Source organism: Emys orbicularis, chromosome 6, assembly GCF_028017835.1.
Source record: "Emys orbicularis isolate rEmyOrb1 chromosome 6, rEmyOrb1.hap1, whole genome shotgun sequence".
NCBI classification, from domain to species: domain Eukaryota; kingdom Metazoa; phylum Chordata; order Testudines; family Emydidae; genus Emys; species Emys orbicularis.
Window position 1 is genome coordinate 40,471,293 of NC_088688.1, and position 26,622 is coordinate 40,497,914.

The following is a 26,622-nucleotide window of genomic DNA, read 5'->3' on the forward strand; positions in this document are numbered from 1 at the left end:
GCAGGCCTTGAAGGAAAGGGCCTAGCGGGAAGAAGGGCCGTTGGGGAAGCGGTCCAGAGGAACAGACAGAGGGGGAAGGAGAAGGAGGACAGCGAGGCTGTTGCTAGAGGGCCTCTGGACCGGGACTCAGAGTAGTGGGCGGGCCTGGGTCCGCCCCCCTTTTTCCTCTTGGTAGTCCACCCAGCCATAGGCCGCAGGGAGCAGCCAGCAGAAACTATACCAGATCCTGGGCTGTAGGGATCAGACTTGGAGGTGTAGGACTGTTGATTATCCAGCCCCCGGAAGGGGGTGTGAATGGACAAAGGGACACTATCGGAGGGCAGTATTCCAGAAGAGGACACCGTGCGTCGGGAGCAACGCGGGTCCACACGCCAACCAAAGGCAGGACGACAGACGAGACACCACCAGAAGGGGGCACTCTATTGGATTGAACCAATTCCCCGAGACGACCAGTAGGAGGCGCCGTGGTGGTGAGGCCCAACTTTGTCACAGGCACCTTATAGACTAACAGACGTATAGTCAAGTATCAGATGGGTAGCCGTGTTAGTCTGGATCTGTAAAAAGCGACAGAGTCCTGTGGCACCTTATAGACTAACAGACATATTGGAGCATAAGCTTTCGTGGGTGAATACATGACATGCGTCTGACGAAGTGGGTATTCACCCACGAAAGCTTATGCTCCAATATGTCTGTTAGTCTATAAGGTGCCACAGGACTCTGTCGCTTTTTACAGATCCAGACTAACACGGCTACCCATCTGATACTTGACTATAACTTTGTAACTGACCAGTACACACAGGCTGCCTGTGGCCTGCCCTGACATAGTATCTCTGCAGTAATCTTGCAGAAGCCTTTATGAGTAGGAAGAGGATAGAGCTAGTGTAATGGCCTGTGTTTACAACATGGTCTGACCCATCCCCAACATAGCAAGGAACATACACATACAATTTTATCCTTGTCTGTGTGTACAGTGGCCAGACACAATCTGATCTACAAGGTTCAAATGAACATATTGTCATAACTGGTAGCTCCCAGAACAAACATCTACTAAGAAGGAAAAGCTGTTATAAATTGGCCCATTTATCCAACATACCAATCCTAATCACGATCGGCAGCAAAGAAGAGTTAGGACTAATCAAGTTTCCAGTTGGAATGTCTTGCTGTTCTGCTATATTAGCTGTGCGTTTGTCTTGGTTTCTTACTAAGTTCTCATCACACGTATAATAATACACCACCATAAAACATAATTTATTTTGACAGAAAGTATCCAAATATCTATCCAAAAACAGATTTTCTTTTGCCATCAAGTGTACTCTACTGTCTCAAATCATTTCCTTACAGCTTACCCCCATGCAGGGGGCTGGAAGCTCTCTGGTTTGCATTTCTTAGCTTCTACTTGATCATTTTGTAGATGATGAAGTTTGTTCCCTCACTCTGTATCATGGGATATGAAGAAGTTCATCCAGTGAAACTATCTTGGGAGGTCTGGTGGAAGGCCAAGCTAGTTTATGCAATGGTATATCACCTGCCCCCCCAGTCATGGCTTCCATGGCATGGCACAAATATAGCCCATACACTAGAATGGATAAATTTCAATGGATTTGAACTCTATGAAAAGTTTGAGTTCTATTATTAAATCATTCAGGACAAAGAAAAGACTTACACTGATGCTAAATTTCTTAAAGGACCCGGTTTTTAATCTACTTTAATTGAGAAACTAATTAATGGACTTACTTTTAAATTCTTGGAAAAATCATTCTGTGCCCAAAGAGTTAGTGCTGTAAGTTTGGGGAAGAGATGCTGTATTTTTCATACAAAACAAAGAGGTTTAAGTGGAAGATGGAACTCAACTTTAACTATGGAGCCATGACCGGCCTTTACATAATTCTAGTTCAGAATTGGCAGCACAGTGAGTTCTCTGGGATGTCAGTTTATACATTCCTTGTGAGTGGGACAGAGCTCTGAACAGAGGTCATCATAAATATATGCACTGTACGTGGGGTTTGGAGGACGGCTTTTGGTAGATCGCTGTAGAAAACATGTTTTTTAAATAAAAAGATTAATTTTTGTTCAGTTAAATAATCATTTGAGTGGTCTTTTAAATGTTGACACGTTTTATATTGATATCTTATTTTAGTTGTTAAGCATTTTACGAGTTTCAGTTTGAGTGTTTACACAACGTATTTATTGTTGCCTTTTTTCTTCCCGTATAAGAGATTAATCAAAAGTTTATGCACGCTACACATAATTAATCATTGGCTCAGAAACTGTGGTCTGTGAAGTATTTCATCATTTTAGATGACCAATCCCATTGCCTATAGCTTCTTCTAAATATGAAAACAAGAAAAAAGAAGATATGGTATCTGCTTTAAACAATAGTTATCTGTAGAAGAAGGTAGCATTTTAGTTTTTCCCATGAGCAATTTATCCAGCACAAGCTGAAGCAGAAAAGCCTGAAAGGAGGACATGGCTCCTGGCAATAGGTAACTCCTGTGAGCTGCTTAAGCTACTTTGCTCTGCTCTGAAGTTTGTAACTTGTTTTTGGATTTTAGTGAGTGGCCGTATAGGGAGAAATTTAGAGTGCAAGTAGCATAGAGTGAATTATTAACTTATAATATAGATATGTAGGCCAGAGGCATTGGCCTCTCTGCTCCTCTCTGATCTATAGGTTTTAAGCTTAAGTTTGCCAGAAACCTGCGAAAAAGAAGGTCTGCACTGAATATACTTGTCAACCAAAACACAGTGCCTGAAGGTACACAAACCTCAAAGGGCCTCTTGGCCTAATTTGGAAGAACTTGAAGAAGAACTCTGTGTAGCTCAAAAGCTTGTCTCTCTCACCAACAGAAGTTGGCCCAATAAAAGATATTACCTCACCCACCTTGTTCTGATAAAATGTGTGTTTTATATTTAAGGGTTTGAATGCTTACATGTTGAGCTATCCCTTTTGTTATTAATTTAAAGTGAGACAGACTTTTTACTTGCACAATTAAAAATCCAATTCCAAAATGCTAATTTTACATTAATTAGATGGGAGGGTGGGTGCACTCTGTTGTTATCAGCTTTTGGTAAATACAAAGTCTACAGGATAGGAGCCTAGAAATAAATAAATGGTGCTGACTTTCTCCTCCTTGTGTTATCAGTCACTCACCATTTCAGGACAATTTATTGACATAAATATCATGAAATAGTAAATTAGCTACCAGTCAGGCTTGGAGCGGTGCTTGCATTGCCCAAAACATATGCAGGTATCTTTAGGCTTTTGTGCCTCTGTTTCAAAAGTGACTTATGTGGAACACATTCTCTAATGTTTATTTTACTCCAAGGCCATTTAAAATATTCTAACTTTGATCAATAATTTTTGCTAGGTTAGTATTTTTTCCAAATAAATTTTGCATGTTTTCTGCACTTTTAATTTGGGACAGGTATTTTTCCAAGATGATTTTAAAAGTGTAGTACTGATTTTTGTCTTCCCTTTTTTATTTCCCGCTGAACATGGACATTTTTTTGAATTTACTCAGTACATTCTAAGCTGGTCAAATGTATTTTTTTTAAATAAGTCACTTACCAAAATAGCAAAATCACTCCCTGTTATCATGGGATAAATGTTTTTGTGGGACTTATTGCATAGTTTACCTCTTTGGTTTCAATTACTTGGTTGTAAGTATTATCCCTCTACCAGTATTTCCTAAATCTGGTACTCCACCTCAGACCTCTCCTCCTTCATTCAGCCCCTCATTTTCAGTGGTCTTTCTGTCATTTCTACCTGGATGTCCAGCTGCCAATTCAGGCTGAACATGGTGTACACAAAACTCCTCCACCATCCAGCTGTCCCCACTCCCCTCTCTGTCACTCTATATATTGGTACCATCCTTCCAGTTACCCAGGTTTACAACCTCATTCTCATTCTAGACTCCTCTCTCACATGCTTAACCTCCTGGTTTCCCCATCTGCATTTAAATGTATCCTTTCATCTCCATTTCTGTTTCTGGGGGACGTAGTGGATAGAGCACTGGACTGGGACTCAGGAATCCTGAGTTCTGTTACCAGGTCTGCTACTCACCTTTTGGATGATCTTGGAAAAGTCACTTTTTTCTGTGTCTAAGTTTCCCCATCATTAAAATGGGACTAATGCTACTTACTTCTTTTTATAAAGTGTTTTGAGATCTCGGGATCAAAAGTGCTATATAAGGCTTGAATATTATTAATGCTTTGGATACTGTCACAGGCTGGCTGGCCCTTTAAGTCAAGTCAGGTTCAGCCTTGCCTATGACCAAACAGCTGAGGGTGATGGAGACCTAATTATAATGACTAACCCTACTGGTGGGGACTAGAGAGCAAGAAACTGAACTGTGAACTCAGTCTAGGGGATAAGAGACCCAGGAGAGAGGAGCAAGGGGAGGGATATCTCTGGGAAGGGCCTGGGAAAGTCAGGTTGGAAGAGATATAGGGAAGGACTTGAGATGAGGCCTGTAAGGAGCAGGGAGACCCCTGGGGCAAACTGCTGGAGTCCCTGGGGAAGGGCAGCAGTGGGGGAATCCTGCTGGGGAAGAAGCAGTGTAGGAGGAAATCGTTAAGGCCCAGGAGTAAGGGGCAAAAACAGAAGACTTTAGAGTAGTTCAAGAGGGGAAGAAGAACTATTAGTTTAGCTATTTATTTGGACTTACAGCTGGATCTTTTGTTACCCAGGAAGGGAATTGAACTTTTAATTTGCAAGGGCACTGGGAGGACCGCAGAAGTGAGGACCCAGGTAAGCAACCAAAATGGTCCAAATTTGAGTGGTGGTGTGACCTTATGTGGCAGGTTGTAATGCCCATCACTCAGATTTGTCCCGGCATCTCATTTGTCAGGATGGAAGGGTGGCAAGGCCAAATCTGCGTTATTAAGTTTAAGCCTTGTGACTTGGTGCAAGGGGCCCCAGTGCCACTCACTGAGTTTGGCCTGGACACCCCTCTATCAAGCCAGAAGGGAAGGAACTCTGCCATTATGCCACTCAGCTCCAGTCAGGAGCCAACGGGGTTCTGCCCTCCCTATTGCTCCCCTGCTGAGTTCAGTGCTCAAAAGTGAGAGGTATGCCCCCCCTCTTTAAAAAGTGGGGTGGCAATGGCCCTTACCTCTCTGCCCCTGTTGCCCATGCCTGGCCAGAGCGCCAGGCCATGGAAGACTTGGGTAGAGATGCGCCATTTCTGGGCTATGGCAGTGACCACCAGGGAGTGCTGGAGCAAAATCCCCTGCAATGTTGTATCCAGGCATGAGAAGGGTGCACTAGTGGTGACATGTTCCTATCATTGGCATTCTTATCTTGCCCCTCTTTTACTTCCATAGTGTTCTACAAGCAGCTGTCATATTTCATGCATATTGTAAACTCTTTAAAGCTGGGACAGTCATCTGATTTACACTTGTAAAGCACTCTGTGCAGTGCTGATCTTGATTGGAGCATCTGGGTATTGCCGTATTACAAATAATGAACAATAATAATAGTTCAACTTGAGACTTTGGTTATAATAGTTCAACAGTTCAACTTTAAACTGCTACTTAGCTCTCATTCAAATTATGTTGCAACAATTTCTTTACTGTATGTTGGCAATTCCCTGTGCTTTTGACTTTGTACTTCCATCTTGTGCAGGGTGTGTGTAGGTAAGTAGGCAGGGTTTGTAGGTCTTTTACAAAGGGTGTATAAGGCTGTAAAAAAGTGAACTTACTGTCCTGATCCACTAAATTAAATTACTCCTAAATAGGGTCTCACTGCACGTTAGTGTTACTTCTATCTTACTAGTTGCAATGGGCTCTGGGATTTCCCTGCATGCACATGTTATAAAGATTCCAAACCTTCCTGGGAACCTCCCATTACTCTGGGGTCTTCCAAGTCATTTTGCCTTCAGCTTGCTGAACTCCTTAATTGACCCACACAACATTTCTAACTTGCAGGTAGTCAGATGATCTCTACCCTTCTCCCCCAATATCTCTCCTTTTCTCCCAAAACTCATATCTGGGACAGCAGAGGGTTGACTTTTTTCCAGTTCTCTGGGCTTCATAGTAGATTTTGTTCATGAGTTGTCACATGGCTGACTTGTGGTTTTCCTCACTGCCACAGTGCTGCTAAAGCTGAGCCATTTCTGTCTTCTACTAAACACCAATGCTACTTCATTGCTTCTCTTTTCCAACTTGTCTTCTGACTTTGTAAAGGGGCAGCCCTATAGTGAGGGCTCCTTAATTATTAAATTTCCACAGTAGTTCAGAGACAAGGGAAATGCTAATGGATAGGCCCCCATTACCGGGGGGTTGATGCACAGGTCCCATTTCTGAGCAAGAATGAAAGGTTGTCTGAGGCTAGTACTTGGCATAAGGGTGTAACGCTTTAGTGCTCATGCAATCTGCAAACCATATGGAAGGACCAGGTTGGTGGTCCTACAAGTAGATTAGCTTATGAAAATACAGAGCAACTGGTTTTGGCAAAACCATGCACTTGCCAAAATTTTTGAGTCATCCTCGCTGGAGCATGCCTTCCACAAATGGACAATGTTTTTTCAAAAGCAGAAGAAATGCATATAGTGTTTTTATGTTTTTTATGGTTACTAAATTTTTGTGTTAAACTTAGCAGCTCTTTATTGTTATAAAATTACCGAGAAAATATTAAGATTTATAGGAAAGGCAGGAATCTGTAAATTGCTATATTTTTATCCAGTTTTTTTAGTTCCATGTTTCTCTTTACTTTTAGGCTCCCTGGTCTGATGTCCATAATTGTTTCCCTCAATATTCTTGTTGTAAGAGGCATTTCTGTCACTTGAGGATGGTTCATTATCTCTTTGAAAGAATTATGTATTAACCATTGGGAATCATACCTTTATTTCTTAGATATAATAGAAGACCACCTTCCCTCCTACTTGACTGATCTGAAAGTTTTAAACTGAGCTGTGAAGAGATTTTTCTTTTCTTTTTCCTTGCAGACTCTGAATGATAACCTGAATACAGATGACGAGCATGAACAAAGAGGAGATAAAGAAAGCTACCTCTGTGCAGTGTGCTTGGATGTTTATTTCAATCCGTATATGTGCTATCCATGCCACCACATCTTTTGTGAACCTTGCTTGCGGATGCTTGCCAAAGACAACCCAACCAACACTCCGTGTCCACTGTGCCGTACTATAATTGCCAGAGTCTTTTTCCAAACAGGTATAAAAATGAAACTTTTTTAAATATAGAAAACACTTGTAACTTTTCCTTTTCCCATTTTTGGTCTGAATAAATATGCAGCTAAAAATATAGCAAGAGCCCTGCTAACAATATACAGTCAGCTAAATTCTGTTGTCATGTATAAATAATAATGTACATTTCGGTAAATCCAGAATAAGTATATTCAGAGCAGAATTTGGCCCAGTGACACACATCATTAATGACTCCATAGTTAAGAGTGCATTGAGATTTGTTTGCATTTGAAGTGTGACTAAAATCCCTCTATTTCAGACTTTAGTGGTTGCATTTAATTTCCAGTTTTGGTGCAATAACTCTTCCTGTACATTCCTTCTTAAATATTTATTAGTTTTTGCAGAGGAAACACTTTAAAAATGTTTCCTTTTTGAAATTTACCCTTGACGTCTCTTGTTTCTTTGGCTCAGTGTAACTTAACAACCACAAACTCCAAACTTTATACTTGCACGCATTGTCAGAATATGTCCCTAAAAGGCAACTTTTCAAATTTTACACTTAATCACAAAAATAATTATTTCTCTATTCATCTTAAACTAATTTCATCATAGACTAAAATAAAACCTGACAGAACTGTCAAGGTCCGCCATCTAATTCTGTTCTTAGACCCAGATCCTCAAAGGTAGTTAGATGCCTAACTCCCATTTTGCATATAAATACCTTGGAGGATCTGAGCCTTAGACACTGGCCAGCCTGCCCCCAGACTCCTGAGCTCTGCTCTTCTGACTCTATAGAGCTTGGGAGGGAAGGTGAATTGTAGTTGTTCAAGGTGAACAGGGATGTGGGGAAAGCAAGGGGTGAGTAGTACTATGTGAAATGAGTGAGGTCTTGGGGGGGAAAGGTGGGGCAAAATTGCAAATTCAGATATTTTAAAAGGCACACTCAAACGGGGGGAGGAATAGCTCAGTGGTTTGAGTATTGGCCTGCTAAACCCAGGGTTGTGAGTTCAATCCTTGAGGGGGCCATTTAGGGATCTTGGTCCTGCTAGTGAAGGCAGGGGCCTTTCAGGGTCCCTTCCAGTTCTATGAGATAGGTATATCTCCATATATTATATTAATAGGTAAAATTCACTTGTGATATGGGGGCAAGGCCCTCTGCACCACTTAAGCCCTGCATAGAGGATACACAGATCAGTGCGGCCAGAGAGATCATACAGGCATGCCTGTATATTCCTTGCATGATGCAGAAAGGGACTCTGCACCAACCCCACATAGGCTGGTAGGGGTGTAATGGCATCAGGACAGAGATTCAATGCTCATGCAGAATGAGTGCCTCTAACACCCTTTGCGTCCGGTGCATAACGGCTGCAATCCCTCCACACTCAACATGTATAAAGCTTGATAATCTTTTGGCTTTATGAAGATGGAGTGGATTTCATCCACAGTGCATAAGTGTTTTGGCATAAGAAGTTATCTGTGTAGAGAGGAGAAGCTCTTCCCCAAAGTATGCTATAATAAAGTATCATGGAGAAAACCTGAATAAATGCTAAAATGTAGTTGCCAAAATGTTAAAACTTTTTGAGGTACAGTATGTATGTAATTTCTTACAAGTGAAATACTTGCAGCATTTTATTTTTGTAATTGTGTCTTATTCCAATATGTGGTTTTATAAAAGTAAAAAGTTTGACTTCATATGTGTGGCCACACTGTAATACAACCTCAAGAACAGGAAGGCACAACAAGCTTATGAGATGTGATTAGTATGAATAATTTTAATGGAGGAATTTTGTAGTGCATGTAATTCATATACTGTTACAGTGTGATATCACTTACCGGCTCACTTGAAAACAAAAAATCTAGTTTGCCTTGTTATAGTATAAAAGTACTAAGGAAAATGTATTATAGTTGCCAGTTCATTATATGTTGAGTAAGTGTTAAATCAACAAAGAAATATTGATGTTACAATATCCATAGGGGAATTAATAAATCAATACATATGGGGAAATGAGTGGTGCCAGACTAATCTGAAGGATACATATAGGCTTTCTCACGGGAGATTCCTTAAGCCTTTTAAAAGCTATGTTAAAAAGTTATTGCTGCTATAAATCTATGCAGGCTACTGAAGAATTTGCCATTTTTTATATTTTACACTAATACTACTGACTGGAAACCTGATTTCCCCTACTAGGGTATTATGTATTCTGAATAGTACTTTCTGCAAGTGTCTTTTAGTATAATTCATTTTGTTTTAAAAAGCCCTCTTCAGAAACAGCTAGGGAGGTGCTCAGAAATTCACTTTTTTCCTGTGCAGTTTTAAATACTAACCACAACCATAACTGAAAGTTGCATGTCACAAGGCAAGAGAGGTGTAGGTAAATGTTCAAAGCCACCTTGCTACATCACTCAGTGTTCCATATCTAGGCACCTAAATAAAAGTGATTTTCAGAGGTGCAGAGTTCCTGCAGCTGGAGCCAATGGGAGTTGTTGGTGCTAATCTCCTCTGAAAATCAGGCAACTTTTAGATATCCCTAAATATGGATTTAGATGCCTAATTTTGAGTAACAAAGTTGAAATGTTTTGGCTAATGTTACTCCTGAGGGAATTCTGTATCACTGCGTGTGTGCAGAATTCATGGCCCCTGAAGATTTCTTTGCTTACCTGAAGAAAAATGATTTCTGATGGGGAATCATGGAATCATAGAATCACAGAATATCAGGGTTGGAAGGGACCTCAGGAGGTCATCTAGTCCAACCCCCTGCTCAAAGCAGGACCAATCCCCAACTAAATCATCCCAGCCAGGGCTTCGTCAAGCCTGACCTTAAAAACCTAAGGAAGGAGATTCCACCACCTCCCTAGGTAACCCATTCCAGTGCTTCACCACCCTACTATTGAAAAAGTTTTTCCTAATATCCAACCTAAACCTCCCCCACTGCAACTTTAGGCCATTACTCCTTGTTCTGTCAAAGGGAAGGGAAGCAAAGGGAAGCAGCAAGAGCCGTCATGCACCCACTCCCTGGCAGTGCAGACAGGTCGGTTTGGGCACCCAGAGCAGCCAATAGAGACGTAAATCACTGCCTTGGGGGGCGGGGCTGGGTAGTCATGTGTGAGAGAGAGAGAGAGAGACACTCTGTCCCTCTCACTCGCTATTGCAGCACCCTTGGCGTGGAGGAGCAGGGCTTTAGGGTATTTCTCAAGAGGTAGGCTTGGGGCAGGCTCTGTTCCCTCAGGCAGAGGAGAATGTAGCAGCCTGCCTGCTTAGTGAATTGTTCCTATTGTTCTTAGTGAACTCCCCCAGAGTATAAAACAGGTATAAAAATTGTAAGGCTCCTTTACCTTGCAAGAGTGGTGTAAATGAGCCTTATTTTAAAGGACAGTGCGGCCTTATAAATGCTTATGTTACTTTAGTGATTAGAACTGGTCTAAATTTTTGGACTGAAAAAATTTCCTATCAAAATGTGCTCCACGAACTTTTTGCTACTGACCTTTTTGGAGATGGTCAGTAGCCAGTATAAATTGTGAGTTTGAGTCCCCAGCCCTCACTTGCTCTTCAGTTGCCTATGATGTAACACTAAGCATATGGCTGCATATATTTGTTGACTAATAATTAGAAGTAAAGGGTCAATACTAGCTACATTACTATTAGACAGAGGGGGTTTGGTAATTTCCTCCAATGCTCCCCACACACATTCTCCATCCACTGTATTGTAGTTTAAATAAATTACCAAAATAATTTAAACTAGCTGGATTAGATTGCATCATTTTGACAAAAAATGCAGAATTTTGCAGAATTTAAAATATTGTGTGCAGAATTTTTAATTTTTTGGTGCAGAATTCCCCCAGGAGTATAATGTGTATTGTCTAGTAGGAGGAAAATTTATTCGGTTAGTATGTAAAGCTTTTGCATACATTGAAAATCATTAGTGAAGACACATGTGGGTTGTTCATATTATAAATTGTCAATATTTATATAGGGCCAAATCTGGCCCCTTCCTCCTCGTTAGTGGAGGTTTCTAGGGATGGTGAAAGGATTTGGGGATTTCTGTACTCTGTGGGTGCCATGATGGTTAACTCTAGGGGACACTGCATCCTTGCACAGTAGAATTTATAGAGGCAAGTTTGGGGATGAGTGGGAACAAGGCCAGTGGATCTTCTGATTATGCAAATCCACTGACCTTTATCTTCAATAGCAAGGGCTACTGCAGCCCTAGACTTCCTCCCTAGTCTTTTTGAAAACTGCCTACACCAAGCTCAGCTTTCTCTGCTTCAGCACAGAGGAAAAGATTTGGCCTTTAAAAGTTTCAGAAAGCATCCATCACTGACAAGGCATCTAGGGCTGTACATAAAACTGTATCAAAGTTTTTAAAGTAATAAACTGAACCCAGTGACTGTGTGTATCTGGGGCTTGATTTTCATCTGAGCCTTATGTGGCCTCTGTCTTTTAAAGGCACAATTTGAAATTGTGAGCACAACTATTAGTAGTCAATGGAAGCCTCATTGACTTGGCCCTGGAAGGGAATCCCATAGTTCTGGTAGCCAATGCTTGGATTTTAAAAGCCTTTCCTCTTACCCACTGATTCTGCAAATCTATCTCTTGAATCTGCAATCCTGTTCCTTGCTATGGTAGGGAAAACATTTTAAAGATTTTTTTTTTCTCACTGTTGGTTTCTTTGGGTGTATTGCTATAGGCAGGTTAATGTGGCCAGCAAGGTCCTGCCCATGCTGGGTTGTGTTCCTATTTTCAGAACATTTTAGAATAATAAAATTGCCCCCCAAATATTTCTTAAATAATTAATGGCTGCTTGGGACTAATAACTCTTTATCCCAGAGGGTTATTAATCCCATCCCCCAAGAAAGTGTCTTTGGTTCCAATCAGCATTCGTTAAATAATAATTCCTGTTAACCCACAATATGGGTGTGACTGTAAATCAGGGGAGGGCAAACTACGGCCTGCAGGCCGAATTCGGCCCGCCAGCCATTTTAATCCCGCCCTCGAGCTCCCGCTGGGGAAGGGGGGTCTGGGGCTTGTCACGCTCCAGCCGGGGAGCAGGGTCGGGGAGCTGCTCCACACGGCTCCTGGAAGCAGCGGCATAGCCCCTCTCCAGCTCCTATGCGTAGGGACAGCCAGGGGGCTCCACTCCGCATGCTGCCCCTGCCCCAAGTGCCAACGCTGCAGCTCCCATTGGTTGGGAACTGCAGCCAATGGGAGCTGCAGGGGCGGTGCCTGCAGATGGGGCAGCGTGCAGAGCTGCCTAGCCACGCCTCCGCGTAGGAGCTGGAGAAGGGACATGCCGCTGCTTCCAGGAGCCACTTGAGGTAAGCACTGCCTAGAGCCTGCACCCCTGAGTCTCCCCCTGTGCCCCAACCCTCTGCCCCAGCCCTGATCCCCTTCCCACCCTCCAAACCCCTTGATCCCAGCCCAGAGCACCCTCCTGCACCCCAAACCTTTCATCCCCAGCCCCACTCCAGAACCTGCACCCCCAGCTGAAGCCCTCACCTACCTGCACCCCTGCCCCAGCCCGGAGCTCCCTCCTGCACCGCAAACCTCTCATCCCCAGCCCCACCCCAGAGCCTGCACCCCCCACACCCCAACACCAATTTTGTGAGTATTCATGGCTCACCATACACTGTCCCAGATGTGGCCCTCGGGCCAAAAAGTTTGTCCACATCTGCTGTAAATAAATGTTCTAGACAATTTTTCATTCCCCAGTCCTGTCTACTAGGCTTGATAACTGGTATTGTATCACTGTGTTTAAAGGAAATACCAGAATGTAACCTGAGTAATGGAATCACAATCAGATGTATAGACTCTATGTTCATGAAAATGCTTTTATATTTACTAATGTTTACCAAGATTATCTAATTGTACATGCTGTACATTGGATCTAATTGTGTATGTCTGTACATTGGGTCATCACTACTTTGTAATAGGGATTGTTTGAGTAAGTGTGTGATGTACGCTGCCTGTGGTCACTTATAGCTTGTCTGCATCTATTTTTAATGTGTTTTCCTGCTTAATTTTAAAAGTGGAATATTTGTAATTCCGCAAAGTATTTTTTCTTGGTCTTAATTTCATTTGCCGGTAGGAAGCTTGGAGATAAGGAGGTTGAAGAATAAATTTAAGAATTATGCTTTCTGTATCTGCAAAATCTCATTCTCTTGATCTTCATCAGCTTGAAAAGATCTAAAGACATGTAGTAATTACAGAGATGTTATCCAATAGATAAGACATTTTTATTTTTTGTACTATGCATTTGTCCAAATACCTTTTCTGAATGTATTCATTTTATAATTATATCTTCTTTTCCATTAATTACAGAACTGAACAACTCCACGAAATCTTCCTTCCCAACAGAATATTTAAAATTAAAAGAAAGCTTTCAAAAATCAAGTTCTGCAAAATGGCCCCTGCCCAGCTGCAGGAAACCATTCAGAGTCTGTGAAGGTAAGAAAATCGTTGCAAAAAACATTACTGTTTGGACAATATAACACTGTAGACATGCAGAGCCTAGTTTTCAAGCATGTTCATGTGCAGTTAGGTCTTAATTTTCATGTGCAAATGTTTAGTTATAAATCTAAATGTCCAGTGTGCATGCACAGTTACAGTAATTGTATATACAATTGTACACACATTTTGGAAAATCTTTTATAAACATAGAGAGGTATTTGTTTTTTTTCTTTGTGAAAAATTTCCATCCCAGGTGTGGTTATTAGAAAGAAACCACAGAATCACTCTCTTGTAAAAGTGTAAAATGCCAGTTTAGAAATCTATTAAATAGGGCCGAATACTGCTGGCTTTCTGCACATGAAACAGAATAAGAAATGCTTCACCGTCATTTTATGTCCTTTGTTATTTTTTCATTTTGCAACATTGTATCTATTTATGCAGGAAACAATAGTCCTCTTGTAACTAATTTAACACCAAAATATTGGCTGTTAACTAAAAATTATTTAGTGTCGACTAGAGTATTAAAATGTCTGATTTTTCCCTCTTCCCCAGTGTATCCCTTTATTTCAGTCCAAGGTCTCTTCTTTTCTTGGGCTCCATCTATATTTGCTGTTATAGCTGGTGGTGTGCTAGAACACCAGGTGATCAGAATATTCTAGTTGTGAGAATGCTTCTCCAGAGTACTGTCTTGCCAACAATATTATTACAATAATTTTTCCTGTTTTTAAGACCAAGGCTCTTTGATTCTAAAAATGTGTCAAAAATATGTCACCTATTTTTAACTTTCTTGGTGACTCTATCCAGTCCTGTTCGCAGGTCAAATAAGGTGAATTCTAGGTTACCACTTATAAAACTGGGTCAGCCAAGGTCATCATTTTGACACTGAAAACAATAAGAAATGCTCCAGGGCATCAATATTGTGCACATAGACTTGTGAAATTTAATGGTTTGGCAGGACTTCTTTGGTATTGCTCACAGGCAAAAAGCTCCTGACAGCAACCAAGGAATAGCAAGCACATGACTTTCTTTTCTTTTTCTCTTTCAGCCATTTTTATTTTTATATTATATTTATGGTGGGCTTATCGTGTTATTGTTGTAACACAGTAAAGAGCAAACATGGGCATATAGTTGGTAATGTTATTTCACTCATTTATTAAGTGCCAATTGCATGCTCAGCTCAGACAGAACATAAATAAATAAGGACAAGGTCACTGCCCTTAGGGGACTACAGTCTAAGATGCCACTGGGCAAGATGCTGGGCATAGAGGGAGTTGGGCACTCTTGGCACCTATCAGAATTGCTGTTTGCAAGATCAAGCTGTAAAAGGCAATGATCAAACAAGCACACCATAAGCTCTGGAGAATGGTTATGGCTTAAACTATATTTTTATTAATTGGGGCAGTAACAGCGTAATACTGAAATAGGTCAGCGTTCGTCGACTTTATGGAAGAAATGGATTTTAAGGAAGGATTTGAATGAAGAGAGTCTGAGTTTCTGGGATAAGGATTTCAGGCAGGAGGTGAAATTAGAGGAGAAGGAGAGAAGGAAACAAAAGTTGCAGTGAGGTTGGTAGTACTGGTGGATGTGATTAGAAAGTAGCAGTGATGTAGGCAGGGACTGGAATGTCCAGACCTTTGAAGGTGAGGGTTCCTTCCTTTTTACAGTGCAGTACTTTACTACATTGCTTAAGTATAAGAACACATTTTGTGGCTGTGAAGGAAGTGTACAGAGAACTGATGGTATTACATACCCAGCAGCTGTAGTAGTTAGTGTAGAGCTGGTTGTTGTCTTCTAATTTAATGCAAGACAGGCTTCCCACAGGACAAAAACACCCCAAAATGTGGTGGTCCACTTTAATAGTGTGGAAGTCAGAATAAATGAACCTTGAAGATAATAGCCTCCCATCAGAGAATGCCAGATCTGATGAGAGTGTAAGTCCACAATGGATTTGGCTAGATGTCAGCAGAAGGAGGCTTTTGACAGCTGAACAGACTTTAGATTATATAGGAAGATTTATTTTATCTGAACTGATCCAAACTTGTATAAAGTGCAGGATTATTATAGGCTTGAGGTCTGGACCAGCAATTTTATTTTCTGAATTTATTCACTGATCTAAAATGATCCCTAGGCACTGTACAAATCATAATTGCTGTGAAAATTGTCCTGAAAAATGTAAAATTGTTGTCTTTCAGAATCTAAATAGCAAAGAACATGTTCACAGATTCTTATTTTCTTTACACAAAAATACTCAGTACTGTAGCTTTTCTATTTCTAGTCCTGAGAACTCCTTGCTAGCTTTTCTTTTCCAAGCATCAGTATAGCACATCTCCACTGTGATTGTTTTTCTTAGAACAGATCAAATATTTATTATACGCTTTTTTTATTTTGAAAACCTTTTTGTCAAATGCAACCAAGTGCTGTATGAACCATATTTTAAATGGAGTGCATTGTATATATGGGTGCCCAGATGTCTGGGCTTTCAAAACATTCAGTGTTCAAGAAATGATGTATTGTTATAGACTGAGTGTGAATTTTCATAATAAAACACCTAATCTGTATGAAAGAAAATATTTTGTTTAAGTCTTATCTTTTTGAAGGTTGTATTAAGTACATAGAACATTAAAATCTACAGGGTCATGGAAATAGTAAGAAGGGTTCAGGCAAAGGAAGTTATTCATACAAAGTCCACTCCACCAAACGTGCTTGCATTTGCTTAACCCATCTTGTTTAGAGAGATCATTCTCCTGGGAGAAAACAGGAAGGGAAACAATGAGTACCTCCACAATTTTGGCAGATGCTTTGATTTTGCCAATTTGTCATGCTGTGTGATATAAATTTTAACTGGTAGGATCCTAGTTAGAGCTTAGGGACAAAAATTTTAAGGGCCTCCCTTTTATACATAATTCTTTTGAATGTATAACTCATTTGCATGTCTTAATCAGTAATTAGATGCCCTGATATTCAGTTTGCATATGCAAATGCCCATTTGTATTTGCAGATGTGCTAACTGCACATACAAAAGAGGGACTTCAAAATGTGCTGAAATATTTCACAAGAGTGCATAAAACTGTACTGTAAGTATACAATTACCGAAAAATAAACTCATCAGAAATGTTTTGATGAAAGATCACTTGTGTTATGTAAGTGCTAAACCAAGAGATTATATTCTAGCATTCATTTTTGCTTTATTTTTGAAGATGAAATTGTAAAGTAACTCTTTTTCTGGAATTGAAGAGCCTCTGCAAAACCAGAGCTTAAAAAGATATTTAAAGAAGGCACTGGATTAATTTTTTTAAATTGTGGTAAGTGTAATTAAGTAAATACATGCCTAGATAGACTTTTATACATTGGACATCATAAGCCAAATTCTGCATTCATTTATATTTATATAAGCCCCTTAAATTAAATGAGACTTCACAGGTGTAGTCAAGAAGACAATTGAACTCACGCTATATAAAACACTTATCAAAGCCAGATCCACTTGTATACTATATTAACTGGTATTCTAATATTCAATTAGAGCGGGGGTTACTACATGACCCCAGGATGGGGGACTGAAGCCTGACCCCGCCTGAGCCCCGCTGCCCCAGACGGGGGGAGCCAAAGCCCAAGCGTTTCAGTCCCAAGCAGGGGGACCTGGAATCAGAGCCCTGCCACCCAGGGCCGAAGCCCTCGGGCTTCGGCCACGGGTGGTGGGGCTTGGGCTTCAGCCCTGGGACTCAGCAAGTCTAATGCCAGCCCTGGCGACCCCATTAAAATGGGGTCGCGACCCACTTTGGGGTCCTGTCCCACAGTTTGAGAACCGCTGAATTAGAGCATTACATTGTTATAAAAAATTAACGTACTTTCTGTCTACAAGGTAATCATGCTGGTGTGGCAGCGCCCCTATAGGCAAGTCTTCTAAAATCAGCTTGCTTAGTCAGATTCCTTTGTAATATGATGTGCCTCAGGAGGTGCAGGGTAGGATTAGTGACCCACGTTGGGGTCATTAGAGCTAGGGTTTGTGGAGATATAAGCCCTGGAAAAAATAGCCATTTTTCAAAAAGTTTCTAGATTTTTCTTTTTTTGTGCAGAGCTAGAGCTCAAACTATTGTTGTGCTGCGGATCAACATGGTCTCAATCTGTCAAATTTTATCCAAGGCACCATTTAATCTTTGGGTGGCCCAAACTGAGATCAGTATTAAGAAAATGTACACTTTTTACAGTGCGCATGTGCCAGTATAGAAAAACAGATAGTTTCCATTCCTGCCATTTTATATGCCTTAAAGCTTTACTCTTATATGTCCTCTAAAATCTAAGCAGTTAATTGGATTGTTTTTAAATTTGCTGAGCCTTAAGGGAGCTCAGGGTAGGACTACTGATCCAAATTTGGAGTCTTTTGATTGGGGATTCCTGGATTACATCTCCCCTCCCCCCTCCAAAAAATGGTTTACATCTTCTGCTTGCACTGTTAAACTGAGGGCTTGTCTACACATCTCTGCAATTTGGACTACAGAGTTGTGAATTGCAGCACACACTATCATGCTGCGCTGTGGATGTTGCAGGTACGAACTAAAAGGAACCTAGTTTTCATTAACTTAATCCTGTTTAAAAAGGCAACATTAATGCAAACTATTTACCTGGACAGCACCATAATGCACTCTGCAGTTCATGCTCTGTAGTCCAAACTTCAGGGCTGTGAAGATGTAGTCTGAGACATACTAATGACTGGATGAATCACAGATGTCATTGAGATTGCTGGCTGTGAACTCACCATTCAGTTTGACTTGTCTAAGGATAAGTTAATCACAAGCCCTCACCTAAGACAAAAGACGTTTTGGACAGAGTGGCTGGAATTTGCTACAATTTGTGAGTTTCTTTGACAGTTTTCTTTTGAGGGGAATATAATCAAAGTCTTCGGGGGAAAAAATCAGACATGTGAATGCTTCTTAGAAGGGTGAAGGGCACTAGTGGATGGGGAAAGGGGAATTGGGGTTTGGGGCTGCAGCAAGGTGAGGGGTGTTATGGGTCACAGGATAAATGGGGGATGGGAGGTAGGGGAAGGGAGAAAGGTTAGGGGCTCAGGTAAGGGACACGTGGCACCCCACAGCTCTGCCAGTGCACCCCAACCCCTCCCCCCCCACCCTTCCAGCTCTGCCAATGCACCTCAACCCATGCACATTCAGCAGTTCACTTAGGGCATGTCTACGCTCCGGGCACTACAGCAGCACAGCTACAGTGCTGTAGCTATACCATTGTAGCACCGTAGTGTAGACGCTTCCTACAGTGACAGAGCATAACTGGATCGTAAGTACCCTTTATAAATTACCCAGTGTTGTTTATTATAGCATACTTCTATAGGCATCTTTGATTAGCTTTGAGGGGTTCTTTTTCCTGGACATCTGGATTCTCACAGATATAGCGGTGCAGGGGATAATCAAGTATAGTGCAACACTTAATAACAGGCATTCCTGAGCATTGCAGACCCTCAGTTTCAGGACAGAACCTTTCAACTTCATAGGTATAGGGGACAGAAGATAAAAGCTAATGTTATGTCAATTTTTAGAAAGGCTCAATGAATGGAATTGCCCAGGATGACTCCTGGCAGCCTGACATCAATCCCTGGCAAAATAATGGAGTAGCTAATACGGGACTTGATCAATAAAGAATTAAATGAGGGTAATATAATTAATGCAAATAAACATGGGTTTATAGAAAATAGGTCCTTTCAAACTAACTTGATATCTTTGTTTGAGAAGATGACAGGTTTGGTTGATGAAAGTAATGTTGATGTAATATACTTAGAACTCCCTAAGACTTGTGACTTGGTACAACATTTTGATTAAAAAACTAGAATGATATAAAATTAACATGGCGCATTAAATGGATTAAAAACTGGCTAACTAATAGGTCTCAACATGTAATTTTAAATGTGGAATCATCATTGAGTGGATGTGTTTCCAATGGGGTCCCACAGGGATCAGTTCTTAGCCCTATTCTACTTAACATTTTTATCAGTGACCTGGAAGAAAACAGAAAATTGTCATTAGTTTGCAGATAACACAAAAATTGGGGCAGTGGTAAATAATGAGGAGGACAGGTCACTGATTCAGAGTAATCTGGATTGCTTGGGTACAAGCAAACAATATACATTTTAAATGTACACATCTAGAAACAAAGAATGTAGGCCATACTTATAGGATGGGAAGCAGTGACTCTAAAAAAGATTTGGGAGTGGTGGAAGATAATCAGTTGAACATGAGCTCCCAGTACGATGCTGTGACCAAAAGGGCTAATCCAGTTGTTGGGTGCATAAACAGGAGAACCTCAAGTAGGAGTAGGTAGATTATATTACTTCTATATTTAGCACTGGTGTGACTGCAGTTGGAATACTAGGTCCAGTTCTGGTGTCCACAAGACAGATGTTGATAAATTAGAGAGGGTTGAGAGAAGAGCCATGAGAATGATTAAAGGATTTAAAAACAGCCCTGACAGTGATAGTTTCAAAGAGCTCAATCTATTCAGTTTAACAAAGAGAAGGTTAAGGAGTGACTTGATTTATAAATATCAACATGGGGAAAGAAAGATTTAATAATGGGCTGTTTGATCTAGCAGAGAAGGGTATAACCTGATCCCGTGGTTGAAAGATGAAACTTGACAAATTCAGACTGTAAATAAGGTGTGAATTTTTAACAGTAGTGTAATTGATTGGAGAACAATTACATTGGAGAAAATGAGAACAAAAAGCTTGAATTTGATGCAGTAGGAAAGGAGAAACCGGTGGAGACATTCGGAGAATGGGGTGACGTGATTACAATGATGAGCAAGGAAGCTGAATTTAACAATTATATTTTGAACAAACTGGAGCAGGAATATGTATGTCATTCATGGAAGCCAGAAATGCTGAGACTACAAGTCAAGTCAGGACATAATGAGGATTTAGGTTAGCATTTTAGCTGTGTGGATGGAGAGAAAAGTCTGAATCTTAGATATGTTTAGAGGAAAAAGTGACAACATTGGACATGATCTGGATTTGCAAAACAAAGGTTGGGAGAGTCAAAGGTGACAATCAGGTTACAGGCCTGGTGGGATAGGGATTAAGGCTTGTCAACAATGTAAGAGGGAAATAGGGTATATGGTGATACAGACATTTTTGTTTTAAATGAGTTCTGTCATGATAAGCTTTACAATAATTTTTTTCTATCAAAATGAAAGTTTTGCAAGATAAGCTATTTGCTTTATGGCCTTGCTCCTAAATATATAAAGATTACTACATTGTCTTGTTTGCAAGAATGGTAACATCTGGTCATAAAATGTTCAAATTTAATTTTAATTTTGCTGATGAATGAATGCTGAGTGCCTGGCTCTTGCCAAATCTTTTCAATTTATATTTATAGGATTTTGGTCAAACTTTCCATAAACTGGTGATATTATGTCCTCTCAAGACCTTTTCACTCAGACAAGACCCTATCAGCTTATTCAAAAAGCGGTTTTGTATTTTGTGTTTTTGATACTTTAGGGGGATCCCATACTTACAGTCTCTAGTATTTAAACAACAAATATTTTTAAAGATACTGGCTTAAGCAGGACTTTCCTGGGTTGACATTGGGTAAGGATGACCTAATTCAAGGATGTTTGGACCAAGTTACATGCCTCCAAGGTAGACTTTGCACCTCATTTCTCTAAAGTCTTTAGAGGGCAGCACTGCTAAATGGAGTGAGCAAAGCTCACAAATCATAAGAATCAAGGATCAGGCCAAGAAGCCTCGCCTATTGGGTCAGCAAGTCATCCAAAGGAAGACTGAAGTTCCAGAACCCCAAGACCATAGGTGCTGGAACTAAGGGTGCTGAGGGGGCTGTGCTGTCGCACCCCCAGGCTTGAAGTGGTTTCCATCATATACAGGGTTTATAGTTTGGTTCAATGGCTCTCAGCACCCCCATTATACAAATTGTTCTAGCACCCCTGCCCAAGACTGATCACTTCAGGGAGAAGAAGTCATGACATCAATGAATAGGCTTCTGCAGCCTTTCAGCAGTCTCTCTCAGCACTTAAAGAAAGCCCGCTCATGAATAGTGCTGTTCTAGCAACACTGTCTGGCTGATTGACTGAAGTTCCAGTTCCAATTTCATGAGAATCCAGAACACTGAGAGCTGAAGAGTTCCACTGTTATATCTTAAATATCCTGTTTTTCCTTTTCTTATGTTTGTCTTTTGTTTTTATTAGCTGGGAGATGGCCCAGGCTTTTTATTTTTTAATTTTTGGGTGTGAAAGTGTGATTGTATGTAAGGTGTACATGAAGAAAGTGCCAGAAGAAGAAACTTCCCCAATTGTAAAAAGCCTTAAAAGATAGTCTCATAAAGATACTCCTGAAAGTGTGATTTGCATTGTTCCTTTAAATGTCCTAAGAACTTTAAAGTTGTCAGCTGTAAACTGCTAAACCAGCATTGTCAAACTTCCACTTATTGGTGTTGATTTATGGCCTGTATTGGAATATCTCTGCTGATTTGATTTTTATTTGATAGTTGTATTGCTTTATTCTTAGTTTAGTATTAATAGTAGCTTTTAGCTTTAGTGATTTTGTTTTTGATTTTGTGTTTGTTTCAAAGTTTTAATAACATTTATAAAACTGATACTGAGTCATATTCTTTCAATAAATGATGTGGCTCCAGAACTTCTAAGGCTCCAGAACTTCTAGAGACAAGCCAGTCAACCTAAAAGCCTGACCATCTCTCCCAGTTAGCCTTTGGTTCTCACCAATGATAGAGAAAGAGGAGACTGGGGAGGGTTTAGGAAGGAAGATGAATTCCATTTGTGCTATATTAAATTTAAATTGACAACAAGACTTCCAAGAAGAAATGTTAGAGAGAGAGGCCCAGAGATAGAATTGGACTGAGACAAACCAGAGTGAAAGGGTAGATTTGTGAGTGTTCAGTGTAAAGATGGTGGTAGAAGAAGCCTTGAGAGGGGATGAGATAACCCAAAGAAAGGGTGCTGAGGCAAAAGAGGAGTATTTCATAAGTGAAGCCTCATGGAAAGTGAAAGGGAGAGGAGGAGAACTAGCCAAGACATTGAAAGAACAACCAGAACAGTAAGAGGAGAACCCAGAGAGGATGGAATCACAAAAGCCAAGTGAGGACAGGATTTCAAGGAGGAGGGTATATTTAACAGGGTCAAAAGTAGCCAAGAGGTTAAAGAAGATGAAGATGCAGTAGAGGCCCTAAGATTTGGCTAGGAATAGGTCATTAGAGACTTTGCTGAGAGCAGTGTCAGTAAAGTGAATAGGTTAGAAGCCGGTCTGGAGGAGATTAGGGGTGGCATGAAGGAGAGGAATTTAGGAATTTAAGGTGATGGTGACTTCACTGATTGTGGAAAAGAAAGGGAAAATGGGAGATTAATTCATTGCTGGAGAGGAAGGTTGGGTCAAGAGTGAATTTATTTTAAGGATGAGGGAATCAGAGCATTCTTCTATTCTGTAGAGAAGAAACTAGAAGGAGGGTGAAAAGTTGCGGAGGGTGAGAAAGGAAACAATAGTGATGGGAAGGGTATGGGGCCACTGGGTAACTGGAGGGGTTAGAGAAGGAAAACTGGTGAGAAATCTCAGTGTTGGTGATGGGAAGAGGAGAGGATGTTGAAAGAGAAGGTGTGAGGAATCTGCTGATTTTTCCAAAGAGAACAACAAATCTTGCATGGAAAGAGAGGATGGACAAGAATGGCGAAGGGCTTAGAAAGAAGTCAGAAGGTGAATGGGCTTCTAGAATGGTGAACATGGGAATCAAGGAGGGTAGAGAAATAGTGTAGTTCGATCAGGAAGATGGCAAACTGAAGAAGGGAATGACTTTGTAATGGAAGACGTCGGCATGATTGTGGGTCCTTTCAGAAGAAGTCACTGAGAAGTGAGCTGGAGCAGATGAAGTGTATGTTAGGAGTAATCTGTGTTTGAGTAATTGACCTTGAGGTAGGAGAGAGGGACAAAAGAATAGAGGGTAGTGGAAGTTCAAGGAAGAAAGTCAGTGACTGAGTCAATGGAATAGGAGGAGCAGAGTGTGTGAAGAAGGGATTGAGACTAGAGAAGTCATGGAAGTCCGAATGTTAAATATTTTCCTAGCATTACTTTTCCATGTAAATCATTGATGTGTTACCACAGGAAAGCAAAGTGGTTGTGAAATGTAAGGGAGGTGTCCTGTGTGATTGTTAGTTATAGAGGAGATGATCTGAACAATCACAAATGGAGGGAAGGTTTCCACAAGACAGTGTCATTATCAGGATGGGGTCCACCCCATAGAAATGTTTGAGAACCACTGCCTAGAATGAAACTATTTACCTATGAAAATTCAGATAAGTATAATACATATTATACATCTAATAAAGTTGTGGTGTTGTGGTGAAACGTTTCTTTAAAATGCAGAATGTTAACAATGTGTTTATCCTGGGTTAGATTGTGCCCCATCATATTAGACCTGTGCTACAGGGGGAGTAAGTAGCTTCTCTCTGAGCTGCTTGGATTTTCCTAGGTGCAGGAGCAACAGCAGGGGCTGCAGATGGGCAGGGAGTAAGAGGAGCCAGGCCTTCATGATCCCCTCCACAGGGGAATATAAGCTGCACCTTGAAAAGGGGCGAGACAACTTATTTCCCTCTCAGAGTGAGGGGAGCAGGGGAGGAACTGTAACTTTTGGTGATGCCCCTGGTATAGTGCAGCTCTATGCCCCCTAAACAGGGCTAAGACTGAAAGTTCTATCTAGCCCTATGTGTGCAGAGCAACCTATTGTATGACATCCTTACCTGTTCATTTACTGGTTTTAAGTATTTGGATTTTGTAAACTGATACATAATTTATATTATTGTTACTTAGCAACCTTAACTGGTAAAGTTTTCTGGTTTTAGAAGAGGAAAATAGGATTTGCCATACAATTAACATCTGGTATGCTGCCTTTAGGGCAGTTAATACCGAATGCTTCAGAAGAAGGGGGGAAAAACCAAACCCACCACATAATGCACCTGTTGCTAGTTGGACAATCATGTGCCTGGCAAGTGGGTGTCAGAATTCCATCCTGACTCCTGCAATAACTATGTTACATCCTGATGTGTAAAATTAAGTTACTCCTATTTTAGCATGCATTCCAAGATGCAGAGAAGCCAATAAGCTCATGTCTCTCAAAGTATTAATTATAGAATTAGCACAGATGTCTGGATGGAGAAAGTATGGGTATTCTAGTAAATCTAGGCTCATCCCTCCCCCACACAAACCCTCAGTTCTTCTTTCGTGTGCTTATGTCCAAGGGAAGAAAGTCTGAGACAGGAAAACACATTGTTGCTAGCTTTACATTCTGAATGTGGGGAGGGACTGTGCACAGCCACTTTCCAGTATGGGCTAAATATTTTTAATGAAACTGGTCAATGTGGTGCACTGAAAAAATAGCAAACAACTTTTTGTTGACATTAATAATGCTAGATTATGGAAGTAAGAGTGTACATGCAAACCGCCTGCATGAGTTTTACATGGTTTTGTAAATTCATGCACTACAGAAGGTTCTGTAAGGTCATGCACTATAGTATCTCTCTTTCACTATATTTTTTACCAATCTGATCCCTCATTAAGAGATACTATTCAGCTTTCTGTCTTGTATTTTAATCAGTGAGAACCAAATTATTACTCCATAAAACAGCATGTGGTTATTGCTGTCACTTATTTGTATTTGGTTATCTATTTAATGTTCAGAATATTATTGCTGCTTTGTGTGGAATACAACAAAACAGACAAAAGCATTCTATTGAGGTCCATGGAATTTAAGTCTATAAACTCAAATTAATGATAGCAAGAGTTAGTGTTCAAATACCAAACTTATAAATAGGAGAATAAACCTCATTGAATGGCAGTGAAAATCTCACCTTCATTTCCTGTCCAAACTAAGGCTGCCAGTTTTCTGTGGCAGCTGTAAAAGTTTGTAATTTTGAATTAAATTACATTAAATTAATCTTGCAATATTTCAAAGAGCAAAAGACTTCAGATGAACAATGGTGCAAGGCTTTTTTGAAGGCCTGTATATTACTTACGAGAGGCGTAAATTGCCTAAGAGTTTGGCTGTGCTCTTAACAATGAAAGGCCAAAAAGGATGCTGAACTGAAAGAAGCGGGCTTTTTTAATATGTTTTGGCTTTTAGGGTTTAAAACTTGGAAAGCTATGCTGGAACTCAGTGTAATTTTATATATGTTAAGTACTGTAGGAACCAGTACAAAAGAAGTATTGGTGATCCTTTGTAAAACCTCAAGGAAAAGTATTGGAAGTTACAATGTGAAATAACTACTGTATGTATAGGAAATAACTTTATTGAAGCAAGAACTTAATGATAAGATTTGTATGTAAATAATACATAAGGCCCTTAGGGTCCAGAGCCCAGGACTGCAGCACTACCAGGCAACTTGTATCACCAGGCTGCCACCCAACAGTAACTGTAACCTGTTTGTGCTCCATTCCCATGACCTGCTATGGACACAGACCATGGAAAGTTCAAGGGTTTGACAGACAACAGCCTCATGGCTCCTGATTGGCTCCCTGCCCTATGTAAACCCAAAGAGCACCCAGGAAGTGTTCAGGCAACAGTGTGGATATCTTGGTTACCATGACCCCGCCTGCTCCTCAATTCCTGGCTTTGACGTCAGCTTGATTTGGACTTTGCTTTCAGACTTGGACTCTGACCCTGGGTATTGACGCAGGCCTTGAACCTGACTATGAAGTCCTCTGCTAGGCCCAGTCTCAGGTTTGCCCCTGCTCTGACCCTTGCTGCTGACTGCCTTTGTTGGGATCCTGCCACTGTAATCCGATACTTTACTTTATTTTTAAACATTGAGCATTTTCCAATATAATTATGTAGATTCTAATTTCACAGTTCTGTGGGCTGTATAAAACAGCGAGAGAATACAAGATTGCTTATGGAGGTACCAATAGTTATGATGTTACTTGATAAGAACCAATGTTTTTCCTATCAACTGATATCTGGGGACTAAATTTCTCTAAGTTGCCTAATTACTTCTTTTCTTGTAATGTCCAAAGAATCAAAT

The 26,622-nt window shown here is 40.6% G+C and overlaps 1 protein-coding gene across 1 annotated transcript in view; it reads left to right on the forward strand.

Annotated features, from left to right (window-relative positions):
- RNF180 (ring finger protein 180) overlaps positions 1–26,622 on the forward strand; it is a 132,550-nt gene that overhangs the window by 95,201 nt on the left and 10,727 nt on the right. Inside the window, exons 4-5 of the mRNA XM_065406748.1 lie at positions 6,945–7,170; positions 13,459–13,584. Coding sequence (XP_065262820.1) covers positions 6,945–7,170; positions 13,459–13,584 — 352 coding nt within the window. The remainder of the gene's footprint in view (positions 1–6,944; positions 7,171–13,458; positions 13,585–26,622) is intronic.